Source organism: Anabrus simplex, chromosome 2, assembly GCF_040414725.1.
Source record: "Anabrus simplex isolate iqAnaSimp1 chromosome 2, ASM4041472v1, whole genome shotgun sequence".
NCBI lineage: Eukaryota > Metazoa > Arthropoda > Insecta > Orthoptera > Tettigoniidae > Anabrus > Anabrus simplex.
In genome coordinates, this window is record NC_090266.1 from 408,019,318 (window position 1) to 408,038,900 (window position 19,583).

General features: G+C 38.1%; 1 protein-coding gene across 4 annotated transcripts in view; it reads left to right on the plus strand.

Annotated features, from left to right (window-relative positions):
* LOC137496881 (transient receptor potential channel pyrexia-like) overlaps positions 1-9,636 on the plus strand; it is a 297,631-nt gene extending 287,995 nt beyond the window's left edge. For all 4 annotated transcript variants that reach the window (XM_067140820.2, XM_068226188.1, XM_067140821.2 and 1 more), the window contains one exon: positions 4,732-9,636. In XM_067140820.2, the coding sequence (XP_066996921.2) occupies positions 4,732-7,561 (2,830 nt within the window). In that variant the 3' untranslated portion in view covers positions 7,562-9,636. The remainder of the gene's footprint in view (positions 1-4,731) is intronic.
* Positions 9,637-19,583: the final 9,947 nt, after the last annotated feature.

Below are 19,583 nucleotides of genomic sequence, written 5' to 3' on the forward strand. Positions count from 1 at the left end.
AGAAGTGTATTGAGTGTGCTGGAAATTATTTTGAAAAAGTCTAAAGCATTCACTCACATTGCAAAACTTTCCTAGTGCCCTTTGTATCTCAAAAGATGAAGATGTTACAGAAAAACATTTGTATTTGGTAACTTCTTTAAAAGTAAAGAATTATTGAATTATTTGTATGAGCATACTTATACAAAATACGAAAGATGTTGCAGGCAAGAAACTTGGTATTTGGAAAGTCCTTTAAAAATTCAGGAACATGATTTTATTGGAAAAGGCACTTAACAGGAGTGAAAAGCAGTGAAAATGAGTTGAATTATTTTTTATGAGGAAACTTATATCTCAAAATCTGAAGATGTTACAGGCATGAAGATTGATATTTGGAATTTCCTTTAAAAATAAAGAAACATGTATTCTTTTGTTTTCGGAAAATCCACTTAGATGTGGGTGGGAGAAGGATTGATATAGGGGTTGAATTCCTTTTATTTGTTCTACTTATATCTCAAAAACTGAAGATGTTACAGACGTGGAAACAGGTATTTGGAATCTCCTTTAAAAATAAAGAAACATTTTTTTAAATTTATATTTTTCGACTTGAGAGAAGACTCTGTCGCATGGTTATCTTTTCTCCAAAAGGCAATACCACAAACATGGTTAACAAATAGTTTCTGGGTAAATAAAACTCAGTTTTTCGATGAGTTTTTATACTTTAGGGATTTTCAGATAATGTCTTAGTAGGTTACAGTACCTAGGAACGATTGCTTTTATCAAATTATGAAATCCACACGAGCAAAGCCATGGTAAGTGCCAGAATATATATAAAATAACTTGTCCTGACTGATTTATCATCGCCGAGCCAAAACTACTGGACGTAAAGAAATGAAATTTTGGGGATACATTCATATTACAATGCAGGTGATCGTTAAGGGAGGATTTTTGGATATTCCATCGGTACGGGGGTGAATTTTTAAAATGAGTGTAGCTATATCTCGAAAACCGAGCAGTTTAAAGGCATTTGGAATCTCCATTAAAAATAAAGAAACACATACTTTTTGTTTTCGGAAAATCCTGTTGAGGGGGTGAAAAAAGGTGGAAAAGGGATTGAATACCTTTCATGTGGATACTTATATCTCAAAACCTGAAAATGTTACCGTCATGAAAATTGGTGTTTGGAATCTCTTTTAAAAATAAAGAAACATATTTTTTTGTTTTTGGAAAATCTAGTTAAGGGGTGGTGAACAGGAGTGACAAAGGGGGTGAATCCTTAAAATGAGTATATCTCAAAAATGTAACATGTTACAGGCGTAAAAATTGGTATGGGGAATCTCCTGTAAAAGTAAAGGAACATGCATAATTTTTCTGAAAATCCACTTAAGGGAAAATGTTAATGGGTAAATTTTTAAAATGAGCACATACCGTATACAGTACATATCAAAAACTTAACACATTACAGGTGTGAAAATTGGCATTTTTAATCTCTTTTAAAAGTAAATGTAACGTGTATTTGTTTGTTAATACCAATATAAATGGTCCGTTATTGGACATTATAAATTTTCCAGCTAACTCATTCCTGCTTGCCAGCGTTTCGCCCCTGTGTGCTAGGCTGGGCTCATCATAGCACACCTATCATCTATATTTGTTTGTTTTCGTAAATAAACACTTCAGTGGGGGAGAGGGTGAAAAAAAGGACTGTAAAAGGGGTTGAATTCTTTTTATGTGGATACTTATTACTCAAAAACTGAAGATGTTACAGACATGAAAATTGGTATTTGGAATGCCCTTTAAAAGTGAACACGTATTTTCTGTGATTCCAGTTTTTCACTCATATCATTTATATACACAAGAAAACATAAACGTCCAATAACAGTGCCCAGTGGAACCCTACTCTTAATCGTTACAGGATCATATAATGCTTCACACACTCTAATTCTCTGAGTTGCATTTACTACAAATTTAGCCACCCCATTCAACCAGTCTTTTGAATGGTTCAATAGCCGTCATTTTTGTCAGCAGTCTCTCATGATCTACCCTATCAAAGGCTTTGGATAGGTCAATAACGATACAGTTCATTTGACCTCCTGAATCTAAAGTGTCTTCTATATCTTGCTGGAATCCAGCAAGTTGATCCCCACAGGAATAACCTTTCTGAAACCCTAACGCCTTCTATCAAATCAGTAATTTTGCAAATGCCTCTAATATAATCAGAAAGAATTCTTTCCTAGAGCTTACATGCAACACATGTCAAGCCGATTAGTCTGTAATTATATGCTTCATGTTTATCACTCCTTCTGTTGCACACTGGGGCTACTATAGCAACTTTCCATTCATATGGTCTAGCTCCTTCATACGAACAGTAAACAAATAAATATTTCAGATACAGCACTATATTCCAACCCATTGCCTTTAGTATATACCCAGAAATCTTATCAATCCCAGCTGCTTTTCTAGCTTTTAACTTTTGTACCTTTCCATGAATATCTTTATCATCATAGGAAAATTTCAGTACATTGTTTGGACATTATCCTTATATCCAACTTTCTTTACATAAAGCTGACTTCAGTAAGTGTTGAGGACAATTTAATGGAAAGTGTTGGGATAGGTGATGGATTTTGTGCCACAGCTTCCAACTTAAAAGCAAATGACAAAGCCAACAGTGGAAACATCCGAACACCCCACTGCCAAAGAAGTCCAAGATGGTGCAGAGTAGTGGCAAAGTGATGCTGACAATGTGTTGTTTCAATCATGAAGGACCCCTTCTCCTTCAATTCCCAGATCATGGTCAAATGCTCAACACAGCTCAGTAGTGCAGTACCTTCCACTGTCTGCACTCAGCAATCAAGGCCAAAGAGGCCCAACTTGTTGCCCTCTGGTGCGGTAATGCTACACGACAATGCATGGCCATATATGAAAGATATTATGCCGAGCACATTGGAGACATTTGGGTGGGCAGTTTTGGAACACTCACAGTATAGCTTGATTACAGCTTGATGTATCACAGTCCAACATCCATATCTTTGGTCAATTGATAAAGGGTTGAAGGTTCAGTACTTCCACTTGAACAATTAGGTCATGTTCAATGTTCACGAGTGGTTCCAATATCAGCCAGAGGAGTTCTATGAGCAGGGTATTCACCACTTGGTGAAACAGTAGGACAAGTGCTTGTGTAACTTTGGAGACTACTTATGAAATAAACCTTGTTGATTTTATTCTGTGGCCCCTGTTTTGTTTTCATTTGATCCACCCTAATATTCAAAAACGGCAATCTATAATGTGGAGATTGTCCTAGTCCTTTTGTGTTTCTTTCTATTTCTCTCTTTTCCTACACTGACCTGTCACTCTGTTTGTTCACTTATATATTCCTTTTGATGGTCCTGTCTTTCTATACATTCAATTCCCGGCCAGGTCAGGAATTTTTACCTGCATCTGAGGGCTGGTTTGAGGTCCACTCAGCCTACGAGATTACAGTTGAGGAGCTATCTGACAGTGAGATAGCAGCCCCGGTCTATAAAGCCAAGAATAATGGCCGAGAGGATCCATCGTGCTGACCACACGACACCTCGTAATCTGTAGGCCTTCAGGCTGAGCAGCAGTCGCTTGGTAGGCCATGGCCCTTCGGGACTGCTGTGCCATGGGGTTTGGTTTGGTCAATGAATGCAGATGCCAGTAAACCTCAGAAGACAGACAAATTAACATTTTTATTTTATTTCCAAAGACTGCTTTTGCAGCCAGTTTACAGGAAATTATATTTTCAGATACGAATTTTGTGATTACAGGGTTGTTTAGTTGAAATCATTATATTTTATGTACAAACATCACAAGTTTATGACAGTCCTATTGAAAATCATGGTTTCTTATGGATAATTTATTTTCAAGAATTTCATGTATATTGTTAATACTGATAGATCAAACCCTTACTCATATGGTATTCTGTCTTCTTAGTTTTCTTTCCAACTAATATCACTTTATCTTGGAAATCCTAATTTTCACATTTTACCTGCTGCAGTTCTTTTTAAGTAAATGTTCAAATTATTAGATTTAAAGTGTCTGAGGCAATTTCCCTCTGACATAAGCCAAAACGCTTATTACATTTTCATTTGACTGAATACCATGCAGTGAACTTTGTTATGTGAACTTTACGCAGTACAGCCTGGTTGCCATCATTAAGGCCTTTGGTTGTCTGGTTGGACCTTGCCTTGATCCCATAATTCCTCAGAATGGTCAGCATTCCTTCCTTTGGTACTCTTCATATGCATACTCTAGATCTCCAAACCAGAAATACAACTGTCTATTTCTCAGCAAGCATTACTCAATTATTTGTATGTCCCAAAAGACTCTAACCCTTTGAAACCTGAGGAATTACTCATTTCCATCCGTCTTAAACTCTACCATCGTCTAACCTCTCTCATTCAAAATGCTGGTAAATACCTTGCTGGATCAAATAAATGTCTAAATAATTGTTGAAATCCTTCCTGTTCCCTGCTTGCAGATTGGAGCAATTACTACTTTTGTCCAGTCAGGTGTTGCATTACACAAAGATCATGCCTAACCTACTGTTAGGGGAAGCCATTTTATCTCTAACTTGCCAGTCTATTTCATCATTTCTGGTCGAATTTTGTCCACTGCTGCTGCTTGATGACACTGACATTTACTTTACCACTCTTTACCTTGTTTTCAAACTTAATTCCATCATTATGAATTCAGTGATCAATTCTTTATTCTGAAACATTTGTTTTCATTTTGCAGAACACCATTACATCTTGCATCCTGTGGGGGTGCTGAAGACTGTGTGGATGTTCTGCTTCATCATGGTGCCTCTGCTATGGCATGGGATGTCCTATGCCATGCAACACCCCTTCACTGTGCTGCTAGCGCTGGACATGTTGGCTGTGTAAAACGCCTCCTTTTGGCAGGAGCAGATGTTAATGCTGGACTAGCTGGAGGTCGTAGTGCCTTACATTATGCTGTTCAAAGTAATTCCCTAGACTGTGTGCAGGAATTACTGCGGTCTGGAGCTTGTCCTAACACGCCTCAGGTTTTCACAGAAACTCCACTTCATGTAGCAGCTGCGATGGGTTTTGCTGCATCTGTGAAGGTACTCTTGGAATATGGTGCTGATGTGCGTGTTCAGTTTGGTCCTGGAAAGATAACCGCCCTCCATTTGGCAGCTGAAGATGGAAATGCAGAGTGTGCACGCCTTCTTTTAGACGCTGGAGCCCATATTAATGCTCTAAATAGTCGTCTTCAGACACCACTTCATATAGCTGCCCTTGCTCAGTCTGTAGAGACGCTAGAGCTTTTGCTGCAGAGAGGGGCTGATGTAAACGCCGAGGACACAGATGGTCGTACTCCACTTCATAGTGCCATCGTCAAGGTCTGTCATTCCTGTGAATGTGTGCGTCTGTTGCTTGATGCCGGCGCGGCTGTCAACAAGGCTGATTCCTTCGGTTACATGCCACTGCACATTGCAGCACTTAATGAATTTTCTAATTGCGTATTTCTTCTACTTCGCTATGGTGCAGATGTAGCTGCACGCACTAATGGTGGAGTATCCGCCTTGTCCTTTATTGTGCGACGAACACCTGATATCCTTCCACGCTTTGAAGCTCAACTGGATGCAGCTGTGAAACTTCATGAACATGAAATTGGTGACGTTGATTGTGAACTTCAATTAGACTTTCGAATCTTGGTACCTAATGTGGAAAGTGGTGAAAGTGGTCTCTTGCTTGCCTTTATTGAGGTTGGACAGCGTCAAATACTGAATCATCCTCTTTGTCAGACATTCCTTTTTCTCAAGTGGAAGCGTATTAGAAAATTCTTTTTGTTTAGTTTGATGTTTCACGCAATATTTGTGCTGGTGTACTCTGCTTATGTGGTTGGCATATTCCTACGTGATTGTAGTCCAGTTTGCAGCATATCCCTTCCCGTGCAAATTTCTGGTTACATTCTGTTAATACTCACATTCATACTTCTTGCAAAAGAACTTTTTCAGATGGCTCATAGTTGTAATGGCTACATACGGCACTGGGAGAACTGGTTACAACTGCAAATTATAATATGTGCATGTGTGACCTCTATTCCTACAATTATATTACAATATCATGTATATGACTGGCAACATCATGTTGCCGCCATTGGAATATTTCTAACCTGGGTGGAATTAATGATGCTTGTAGGCCGTTTCCCAATGTTTGGTCTTTATGTTCAAATGTTCACTACTGTAGCTGTTAATTTTGCTAAATTTCTGTTAGCTTACTGCTGTCTTCTTGTAGCTTTCAGTTTGAGCTTTGGAGTGTTATTCCCTAATTACAAAGCATTCAAGAATGTGATGTGGAATCTTATCAAAGTAGTAGTAATGATGTCTGGTGAGTTGGAATTTGAAGACATATTTTATGGCAACGAAAATGATCAGGATAAACAAGTAATGTATCCAGGTACAGCTCATTTAATGTTTCTCGCATTTGTGCTGTTAGTGACTGTGATTTTGACAAATCTCCTAGTGGGATTAGCTGTAAGTGACATCCAAGGCCTACAGCAATCAGCAGGTCTTGATCGTCTAGTACGCCAGGCTGAACTTGTTGCCCATCTGGAGAGCATGCTTTTCTCTCGGCTACTTCGCTGTTTGCCAACAAGGTTGCTTGCACTATGCCACCGCAGTGCATTATTACTCACTTCACCTTATCACTGGGTACTCCATATTCGTCCAAATGATCCCAGAGAGCACCGAGCACCCCGCGATTTGATTGATGCTGCATACCGTCTTGTAGCAGGTCGCAGGGAAAGAATTCGGCGTTCAGCTCAAGTTAGACGCTCCAATGCAGCTGATTCTGACTACTTTTATTTCAATTGTCCACGAACCAAACGTGCTGCAAGAATGGAAGAAGATTATATTCAGTTAAGTTCCATGAAAGCAAAGCGCATCGGGGCAATGGAGGATGATTACATAACCATAACACATAATCAGGGAAAGCACTCCATAGGTTATGAAGATGATTATTCTTCAGTGTATTACATGCAGAACAAACACACTACAAAAATAGAAGATGATTATATACCTCTGAAATATTCTAGGATCAAGCGTAATACAGCTATAGGTGATGAATATCCATGTGTAAGTTTTAGACAAAGTACAGGTAAACATTCGACAACTCTGGAAGATGATTATTCTCCAGTAGGCATTAGAATGAGCAGACGTACCACTACTCTCACAGATGATGATTTCATGCCACATGATCTCATTAAGGACAAACGGACAACCAAATTGGATGAGTACATACCTTTGAGTTACACATCATTTCGCAAACCTTATGTTAACAATGATGAGCGTGTATCGCACAGTTACAGGCAAACACGGCTTCCTAACACTCCTGAAGAGAACAATTTACCTTTGACTGTGGGTAACCAAAAAACCTCATCAGTTCATGTTGGATCGCTAAATATGGGAATAGAAAGAACTCTACAACAAATATTGTCACAGCTGAATGATATAGCGATGGATGTAAAAAATATAGATGCAGAGACAAAGAAGAATATTACAGAGCTGAATGACAAGACTAGTAACTTGACCAGTAAATAATCTTAGTTATTTTAGTCACTATTATCTGACAAGTAGGGATACTATGATCTCTTAATATGAACTTAACTGTACAGTATATTGGAAAATTTGTTAAAGACAGAAATGCAACTCCTTACATTCAACTTCAGGTTCATAGAGTGCACAGTCCATTTACAGAGACTTATTGACTGAATACAGTCTCTCCCCTGCTTCTAGATTGTACTATTGAAACAGTATTACTATGTCATGAACGTGACTTAGTCTGAGCCTTTTATAAGGCTCCCTTGACCAAAATTTTACTTCTATCAACTGACAACACCCAATCTTACTTACTGAACATTTAATGTATTACTTATTTGATTATTTCACGGGTACCAGTGTTCCAAAATGACTATCAAATATTGTTTTACACTATTCAGTTCTTTGTAACGTTGCTTTTAATTACAGTCACTGCATAATATCCTGAATTTAAATTTCACTGGACAAATCCCATGAGAGCAACTTTAAGAATTACCGTACAATCCTGAATATTACCTGCACTTTAAAAAAAAGGAAATATTGCTCCTTAAATTTGGGTGTGGGTCATATTTAAGCCTTTTGTATCATGGTCCATAATACATTGTTCTGAAGATACGTCAATGCGGCAAAAGCAGTTTCATATCACTTGAGTTAGCAACAATTAAAATCTCGCTCTGTCACTCACTTCCGCGTTACTGGAACCACATAGTGTGGCAGTTGATTAATACTTTGTGTTCTGAGTGAAGAAGCATAAGTAGTAACAAGTAACGAATTCAAAAAAGCGTTTGCAGTCATTTACTGTGAGTGAGAAACTTAAAGTTGTAATGGAAGCTGCAACTATCGGAAATCATGCTGCTGGCAGAAAAATATTATATTAATGAATCCTTTATTCACAAGGAAATGTTATTAAAAAGTAATGGTGATCATAGAGCTTTATGAGGACAGAGTGCACAGTTTCCTGAAATTTAAGAACAGCTTTATAAATACGTGACTGAAAGACGTGAACTAGGTTATGGTGTATTGACTGAAATGTACCAACTAAAATCATTAGACATCACAAAGGAACTTAAAAAGCAGGGTTTTACTGCAAGCCGTGGGTGGATAACGAACATTTATTGACGAAACAGATTGTGAATGCGAAGATGTATATCTATTTTACGTCACCCTGTTGGCTATGAAGAAAAGTTGACTGGCTTTTATCACCACATTATTAGTTTGCGGAAGCAAAATTCCTATTTGCTTTTTCAAGTCAGGAATGCTGATCAGATGACCATTTATTTCAAAATGCCACTAGACAATTCGCTTCACATTAAGGGCTCTAAAAGCATTACCATCAGGAAAGGTGATAACAAAAAGCAATGCTGCATTGTAATGTTATGCATGTTAGTTGATGGAACCAAACCTCCTCCGTATGTGGTTCTGAAAAGAAAAACACTTTCAAAAGGAAATTTGCTGTCTGGTATTTTCGTTTGAACTCAAGAATCAGGCCGGATGGACAGTGAGCTAATTGAGGACTGGGTGAAGTTTGGCAACATTGCCCAGGAGCTTTATTGCAGAAGAAGAACCTCTTTGTGCTCGACAGTTTTCACAGGCATACTACAGATGCCATAAAGGAACTGATAAGTAAAAGAAAAACTGATCTGGCAATAATAACAGAAAGGCTGACATCTATTCTACAGCTGTTGGATGTTTGTGTGAACCGGCCTTTTAAAGCTGCATTGAAACAGCTCTACACAGAGTGGATGGCGTCTGCTGGTGATCATGCACTGACACCAACTGGATGAGTGAAATGACCTGAAGTGAAAATTCTATGCAAATGGATAAAGACTGCATGGGATCACATCTCCAACAACTTGATGAGGAAAAGTTTCAAGAAATTTGTCAGAGAAGGTGACAGTGATCAAAGTCGCGATGGTTGCGATGACGTCGAATTGAGACTGATTTGTACAATGAACTAGTTTTATTTTTCACTGTGGTGTTTTTAATGTTTTTATTACTTGTGAAGTGTTTTAAATTAAACATTTTGTGACACATTTGCAGAAATTCAAAAAATTGATAAATAAACGTGATTTATTTTCCTAATTTTATCATTAGAAATTCAGGTGTGCTGGTCTTATTTGATGGCGGGTGGTATTCGGGATTATATGGTATTATAATTTGGTAAAATATTATGTACAGAATTGGTAAGTATTACACGCTAATATTAGACTTCAACCGCATTATCTGCAGCAGTAGGTAGGAATTACAATTAGTTTTATGATCAAATACAATTTATTCCAAACATTTGTGATCAAAAGTGATTTTTAAGAAGGTAATGAGTTTGCAGACAAATTATCCATACATTTTTCTACTTTTAAGTTAACTTTGGTGGCTTACTCAGGAGAAGATACTAAACTGGACGTATATTAGTCAGAGGAAATAAAGCATTTTTATGAAGCTGAAGAATTGTTCTGTTCTTGAATTTAATGAACCTAAGTGGATTTGGCATTTTTAAGGTATCTGTAGAACATTTCAATAAATTACATTTGCAGCCTTAGGGAAGATATATTATTATCAATTTCTTGGTGTATATCAATTCTTTGAAGTTGACATTAATTCTAGACATCGGAAAATGCAAAAATGATGATTCTGAGATGACTTGTTTTGGTCGTGTCTTCTTACGAGTACACGATTGTATGTTTCACAGGAATGAAGGTAAACTGTGTGATACTATAATAATTGCAAAAACCCAGCAATAAACAATGGTAAGTGATCATACAACAGTTCAAGTTTACGCCAGTCACCGCACTCCTTATTGTATTGGCCCTTACAGTTGTTCACCATAGTCAAAACTGTCAACTTGACCTGCCTTAAAAGGCAGCAAATTATACGCCTCAGCAGCTTCTTTCTGCTTTCTTGTAAAGTTAGTGAAATGTCACTTATGGTAGTTAACCTCTGACGTCCAGAACTGATAATGCCAAATTTAAGAAGGAGGCACAACATACTTTTTCTCATTATCTTAGTGCAGGGAACTACTTCTCAAATGAACTAGCAACAGCAAAAATTATGTCTACACTTTGGCAAGAGTTCAGTAAAGATTTCAAAAACTTGATTTGCTGAACAGGGAGTCAAGCATATTTCTCTACCGTTTTGCCACCTGTATAGTAAGTGATATCATGTTCGCAATGTATTACAGTATGAGTTGATTGGCCCAAAGTGTGATCATGAGAGACAGACCATTTATGATTCACATAAAGTTTCACATAGTTCTCCAGTCTATTCACAACTTTCTCACAACTTCATGAATTACCTGAAAAAATGTTGCATTTATACTGGCGCAGGCTTTCACAGTCGATGTCAGCTTACAAACTTTGATGTTTTTCTGGGATATTAGGCCGTGTTGACATTTTAAAGTATGCTGACATTTCAACTAGTCTTCAGTAGCACTTGTCAAGATGCCCATACTTTTATAGCAGCAAGAAGGCTATACACATATTGACCACTATCTCAAAAATAACTCCAACTATCTATCACCCTAAACAGAAATGGGCAATGATGAGGATGCTGTTTGAGTGAGCCAAGAAGTTGTGTCAGTCATATCTGCACCAGAACGAAGTGGAGCATCTCTTGTTGGTTTTACAAGCCAATAGATACAGCAAAATTGAAAGCAACACAGCTGCTGAGTCTCCTCCACAATGTGAGGGAAAAGAGGAAGAGAAACATGAGAGAAATTCATTCCTTCTTCACATCTAAAGGCAGGACTGACAAGGTTTTAAAACATAACATCATCAAGACCATTGTCTTTACAACAACAAAGAATATAACCCAGCATTTATACCTAGCTAAGTACCCTTGGTACCTTCTCTCCAGCTCAGGTTTTTACGATATTCCCTGTTCATGCAGGAAGGTTTATATCAGGACCACCAAACACAGCATTAACACCATGCTGAAAGATCATACTCAACATTGTTGTCTTGTCTAACAAATAAAAATTTGTGGTTGTTTTTCTCGATCACAAAATTACATTTCTCTAAACCATGGTTCTGACTATTACCTGCTTGTATCATCCTTGTATCTGCCGAGAAGTTGTGGTGATAATGAAACATGACAGGGCATACAGATCAGCAGAGATAGTCCATCGTTGCTCACTGCCAGATGACACAAGAATGAATGCACTGATTCACAATGTGCAGAACAAAGAAACATCAGTCTGAGAAAGAGACATGTTGATGCTGGTGCCACCAACCATTAAGAAAACAGGCAGCCATCATCCTGCATCATTTCATCTTGACAAGAGCAAAGAGTAGCTGAAACAACAGCATACTTAAACATGTCAAAATGGCCTAATATCCTAGAAAAACACCAAAGCAAGTCAGTGTTATGTTTGCTCGGTTCCACCTACATTATGTAATTATTGTCAATAAAGAAATTAACCAGATATATGAGTGATATTGAGTAAGGGACAGACACCAATAATTTAAGTTACATGTAGTTAACTCGCACACAGTTAACATTGAGAATATAGTTCAACGAAGACAAAGGTCAATTTTAAGCAAAACACCATATCATTTTCATTCATCTTTTGCACATACTGTATGTTGTGAAATTCTGTGAATATATAACAGGATTTTATTTATTTGTTTTAAATTTGTTGCTAGTAATTAATTAATTTGTGAAGTTCTGTTTCTTTTGTTTTTTATTTACATGAAGAAAGCCTTCCTTTAAGTACTATACAACATTATGTGGAATTATTTCTTTTGACTTCTTCACCCATCATTATTAAAATAACCTAGTAGTTTTTATGAGATCATGTCCTTAAAATTCATTTAGTACAGAACCGTCTACCCCTTATACCTTGCATACACCGGAAGTCAATTGAAACCTGTTCGATAGTGCAAGCAAGAATGATACCCAGTATTCTGACAATTCACTGCAATGCACAATGTGCAAGAAGTTGTTATTCCCAGCCTAGAACAAGGCCAGCAGGGAGGGATTATAATTACACTCCTGTTCATAAAATATGAACACCTTGGAAGACAAGAGATAGAAAGTTCATATTCACAGGATATGTTCATTGGTATGTTCTGCAGAAATGATTAGCATTTCAGTCACCTAGGTTCAGCATGTGTTCTGTTGCCTAGTATGCACAGGGCCCTCAATGGGCATGATTACTTGTACCATGCATGATGGCACTGACGCGTATAAGGCACGAATGGCGTCCTGGGGTATAGCCATCCATGCTGCATTCACCTGGTTCCCCCACCCCATGGCACTACAGCCTTTGAGGGGCCTTGGCCTACCAAGCGACTGCTGCTCAGCCTGAAGGCCTGCAGAGTACGAGGTATCGTGTGGTCAGCACAACAAATCCTCTCGGCCGTTATTCTTGGCTTTCTAGACCGGATTCACCTGGTTCCACTGTTCATATTTGGTGGTTGGCATTGGGTCACAGCGCCGCACCCGTCGTTTCACCATATCTCACATTTTCAATTGGCGACAAGTCCGATGATCAGAGCAGGCCAGGGCAACAGTCTGACATCCTGTGACAACAAAAAGGCACGTGCTCGTGCAGCAACATGTGGTCGCGAAATATCCCGCTGAAATATGGCGTCTGGGGTGTTGTGTAGAAAGGGTATGGTTACGGGTCACAGGATGTCATTCACTTAGGTCAAACTGGTCAAAGTACTCTGGACACTCACCAACTGTGATTTGTAGTTGTACCCAATAGCACCCCACACCATAAGGCTTGAGTTGGCGCTGTATGTCCTGTGCGAATGCAGTCAATGTGTCACCTCTCCCCCTGTCTGTGGTGAACCAAAATGCGGCTATCATTTCTGAACAAACAGAACCTGGATTCATCCGAAAACACTGTCTGCTGCCATTCCTGTCCCCAGTGATGTTCATACACTATTGCAGTCTAGCATGTTTATGCACATTAGTCAAAGGAAGGCAAAGAAGTGGATGACATGCCGGTAACCCAGACCGTAATAAACGGCAATGGACTACTGTCACTCCTGATAGTGTATGATGTGGTACACTGTTCCACTGTTGCGCCAGAGCCGAGGAGGATGCAGATCTGTCCTGCAATGCCATTCGGATGAGGTTTCGATCTTCTTGGGGGGTGGTCTGGGTGGTGAAACGAGACCCATCCTGTCGTGTTCTACGGCCTTCTGTGAACCATTCTGTATACACCCATTGCACTGCCGACACATTTTGTCCCACATGAGCAGCAACTTCCCGGATGGATGCATCACGTTCTCTCATGCCAATAATTCGCCCTCTTTCAAACTAACTCATTTGATGGTACTGTTCACGCATATGTCTGCGAGGCATCCTGTGTGTCTGCTCAAGTCACACTGATCCATTACCTTCGGTTCATAGCGACAACAAGAGCTGCAGGCACATTTCACCAATAGGCGGTGGTGCGCTGAGATATTGATGTGGACCTTGAACCTGAGGGTCGACATGGTTCAAATGCTAATCATTTCTTCAGAACATACTAATGCACATGTCCTGTGAATATGATCTTCCTATCTCTAGTCTTTCAAGGTGTTCTGATTTTTATGAACATGAGTGTATCTCCCTTAAAAATATAATCACCACCAGATTTAGGCCAATGTTGTAGAAGAGCCATGGACTAGTTCTCCCAATCTATTGTTACAAACAAAACACTGTCTGTTTTATTGGACTAATTTAATCTAGGATGGCCCAACCAAAAAACACACCAACACACATATTTTAAAAAGACTCTTGTCCTCACAGCTAGCCTCTAGGTGGCAGCATTTACATGGAACAGGTGATCCTTTTGTAATGTTGATTAACAGGTCTCACCTTTCATTTGGCTTAGCATGAACCAGCAGATCCAATGCAGACAGGTTCAAACACACGAACTTTGGCTATCATAATGCTCTCTCAATAATGACTCCAACTATCTACCACCCTAAACAGAAATGGGAAATAATGAGGGTGCTGTTTGAGTGAGCCAAGAAGTTGTGTCAGCTAGATCTTGACTCAACTTCAGACAAGTCCAATAACTAACATTATCAATTCATGTGACAGTTCCACACAATGAACTACCCAACACATATCACTCAGCAACACAACTCAACACCAACCACTAAACAATGACAATACTTCACTACCGCTCAACACTCTGTGACTATTCAATGACAACAACACTCACTATTGTTCGTGGAGAGCTTGCTTTTATATGACTGCTGATGAGGTTCTAGTACCTTCAGAGTGGAGCCAGAATATGAAAGTTCAAGTTTTGCCTTACAAAAATTCACAGAGACTCCAGATGAAAAGTACAATACCTGCAGAGACCATCACATGCCCCCAGGACAGCAGGAAGCTTTCTGGCTTCACTTATTCATCCCTTCCAGGAGAGACCAAAGGGGCTTCCTGCTGTTCCTCAGTAAGGCATCAATACGTCCAGATATACAACCTTCATCTTGCATCTTAGGCTTGATTTTATGTGATAGATGACATCATAGCCATCCTTCTTCTTTACCAACACTACCACGGAGCACTGAAGGCTTTCCAAGGGTTCGGTTACTTCTATATGGACAAGAAAGAAATTCCACCTATCAATACTATTTATTGTAAAGTACACTTACATCAGTACTGGTTTCAACTGAATACAGTCATCATCAGCTGACAGATCACAATACTACATCCATTAGGCATTGGTACATGTTACAAAGATGTTACAAAGGGGTTGTGAGTTAGATGTTATCGTCATTTCATTTGTGATTACGTGAGGTTAAAATTGTTTCTGAGATTAAAATATGGTAGTAAAAAACTTAACTAAACATAAATAAATTGTACATGCACATTGATAGGTAGAATTTCTTTCTTGTCCATATATGTGTAATTAATTAATACGGAAATGAAACTTATAAATAACGATACAAAAGCCAACCAGGCAAAACGTAATGCATTTAAATACCAAAATCTGAAGATAAAATTAATGAACGCAACCAAAAGCATTGCCCTTTTGAAGGAATGCCTCTCAAATAACTTAACACCTAAATTCCTCAAGAAATACAACAACAAACATAGACTAACTGCTCAGACACGCAACACGCAAAATAGATCCAACAAAATCTTGTTAAAGGAAGAAATTAAATTCTTATATTGCAAGAAACAACACCTCAATAATGAACTATATCTAACACATCTTAAGGCATCCCATGAGCTCCCGCATAGCTACTGGAACTATTTTCAACAAATTTCAAAAGAAAAATATAGAAGTTTTAGCCATCAAGAAACAGAACACATTGAACAAGAAATTGGAAACACTGAAACAACCATGTAAACCAAAACCACCAACTAAAATCCCACAGAAAAACCCTTCAACCTACCCCAACAAAGACTCCAAACACAGATTCCATTCACCTGTGAAAAATCTCACACAAACCGCATTTGACAAAACAGAAACGGCTATGTTAAGCAAGGGACCCAAACACAACTGGGGTAATACATCATCCTTTCAAAACATCATAACTACCATCAACGAAACAGAACACGCTATACAGAAAATCCCATACAATTTACGAGAAGAGGTCAGACATGAAATCAGCAAAAGGATCCCGCAATATATCAATAACATTCACAACAACAACCTAAATAACAATACCACCAATAAATCGCACTTAAACAAACTTAAAAACAAAATAAAACAGAACAATTTACTAATAACAAAAGCCGACAAAGGCAACACCACTGTCATTATGGACAAGAACGAATACATAAGAAAGACCAAAGAATGTTTCCAAGACAACACTTTTTTAATCAAACGTAAAGATCCTCCAACCAACAGCATAAAAAGAAACCTCAAAATTCTATTTAAGAACACACACTTTCTTCTTACCGAAACAGAATCCGCAAAACTCATAACAATGAACCCTCAACTAGCAACCGCAAAAGCCTACCCTAAAATACATAAAGAAAACATACCCATGAGACCAATCATAAATTACAGAGCTAGCCCAACCTATAAACTTTCGCAGTTCATTCAGAAATTCCTTAAAAAGCATTACTCATTTTTAGCAAACAAGACAGTACGAAACTCAATAGAATTTTGCAATAGGACTAAAGAATTAAAAATTGAACAACACCATACTCTTGCTTCATTTGATATAACAAACATGTATCCAAACATTCCCACTAAACAAACAATTGAAATAATCGAATCCAACCTAAAAAACTATAGCAATTTGAGCACCCTAGAAATAGAAGAATTCATGAACTTACTTTAATTTGCCATCAATAATAATTATTTTAAATTCCATGATACCATATACCAGCAACAAGGCCTGCCTATGGGATCCCCTGCCTCCAGGATACTAGCAGAAAATTATATAGATCACCTAGAATATACATCAATCAATAAAATAGAAAACATATTCTTCTGGTGCAGATTTGTTGACAATATTTTTGTAATCATCGACAACAGATCCACCGACGCAAACACCATATTAGACAAACTCAACACATTGGACCCCCAGATAAAATTCACTAAAGAGACTGAAAATAACTGCATCTTAAATTACTTGGCCCTAACAATAACCAGACATGAAAACCATTTATCTTACAAAATCTACAGAAAACCCCAAATACCATAAAAATCGATTCCATCCACCCCAACACACATAAAAGAGCAGCTTACTATAGCATGGTATACAGAGCCTTCAACATACCAATGACAACAGAAGATCTAAATAATGAACTACAATTAATCTACGATATAGCCAAATACAATGGATACAGTAAAGAAATGGTCAACAAAATCATTCATAAGATTAAATTCCAACCCAAAACCAAATTAACAAAAATAGACAAACCCAAGAAAGATTACGCCTTATTTACCTTTAACAATACACACTTATACACCATAACTAATGTTTTTAAAAAGTACAACCTGAAAATAGCATTTAAAACCATGCACAACAGCACCAACATTATACATAACGCCAGGACAGTTAACGACAACAATAAATACAACCAATCAGGAGTTTACCATATTAAATGCAACAATTGCGAAACAAGTTATATTGGATGTACAGGCAGAAACTTCATGATCAGCTACAACGAACATTTAAACGCAATAAAACATAACCACTTTTCATCAATAGGTCAGCATATTGAAGAATTCAAACATAGGTTTACGGGCATCGAGAATGATATGAAAATATTAAACATAAATTCTAAGGGCCTCCTGCTTAACATAACTGAAGATTTCTACATTTCCCAAGACCAATACGCTAATCCTAATTACAATATTAATGACATCATGGAGAAAACCAGTATCATCTTCAATAAAGCTATTCCTGCCCTAAAAAATGATTACCTCAAAATAGTAAATAAACAGAACACAGCACGCCCCAGAAGACCGACGAATGACAAGCCCATCTCCACCCCTACCCCCACAATAACCACTCCCCCTACCCCTCCATCTATACCCCTCACTACAGCGAACACAAGTCCTAGGTGTACACGCAGCGGTGCACAACGAGCTCCCAAATAGAACATCACCCAACCAGAATAACAACAGCAGTATACCAATTTACTTTCGCACACAACTTTAGGCATTCCTTCAAACTTACACTTTACTCATACCAGTTTATCTTTCACAGATAACTACAGCTCTGGTACATGGATATAGACAGGGAAGAGGTCACCACCAAAAACCTATATTCAACCAAATCTAAAAATCAAGACTTTATCATCCGCTTTAAATTTTTTTTAAAAACACGTTCACAGCTGAGCTACATATTATAATCTACCCACAATATTTGACCACTCAATGACTTGTGTTTTGTTACAAGCATATATGAATACATTTCTTAGTCAAATACATCATCTTCAAGAACTGTTTACGAGCTCAGAATCTATCAACATATACATAGGCGCACAAGACCACAATGAAGAAGCCTGAAGAAAGAACATGCAAGACATGAACTTTTAAATTCACCAAGCGTTCTTTATATACATGTTTTCAGTGTTTTTAATGAGTTTAAATTCACCAAGTGTTTTATATACACGTTTTCTGTGTTTTTAATGTCTTTAATACGCATGTACAATTTATTTTTAAGTTTAGTTAAGTTTTTTACTACCGTATTAAAATCTCAGAAACAATTTTAACCACACATAATCACAAATGAAATGACGATAACATCTAACTCACAACCCCATTAGACATCCGGATGCGCTAATGGATGACGACATCTTTGTAACATACCAATGCCTAATGGATGTAATATTGTGATCTGTCAGCTGATGATGACTGTATACAGTCGAAACCGGTACTGATGTAAGTCTACTTTACAATAAATAGTATTGATAGGTGGAATTTCTTTCTTGTCCATATACGTGTAATCCATCAATATGGAAATGAAACTTATAGATAACGGTTCGGTTACTTACCACTCCTTCATTTCTTCGAGCGCCTAGTCCACTTCATGTTGCTTCACGAGTGGAACTCTTTGAAACGGAGCTTGATCAACATGCTGTCACCCATATCAATCTAATATTGGATGAGTTGCCAATGTCATTGGAGTCCACGGAGAAGACACTTTGGCATTTCAGCAGTAGGTCTTCAAGCTTATCTTATTGCCTGCATTCTAGGTTGTTGCTGAATCCCTCATTCACTTTGTACAGGGCCTCTGGCATGTTTCACCCTGTTCTTACTCTAATAGCTAGTTATACTTAGTGATCCAATAACAGGCTCACAAACTCCGAGAGCTGTGACTTGCTGGACGGCGATGTCGTAATCTGTCAAGTTGAACGGTCGACCTTTTATCCTTTTTTTTTTTTTTTTGGTATGTTCTGATACTGAGGCTCTACAATGGTCGTCAAATCACCAGTAGCTCCATCGATGTCCACGGCCATTTCTACCTTAGTCCTATCTGGAAATTGTCAGGTTGTCCAGCAGCTTCACCAAGCGTAAAGCAATGCTTTCCCACACTGGTTATATAGCAATTTCTTCATCACCATACTGAAGCCTGTTGTAGCTCATGTCCGGGATGATTTTATGTTTATTCAG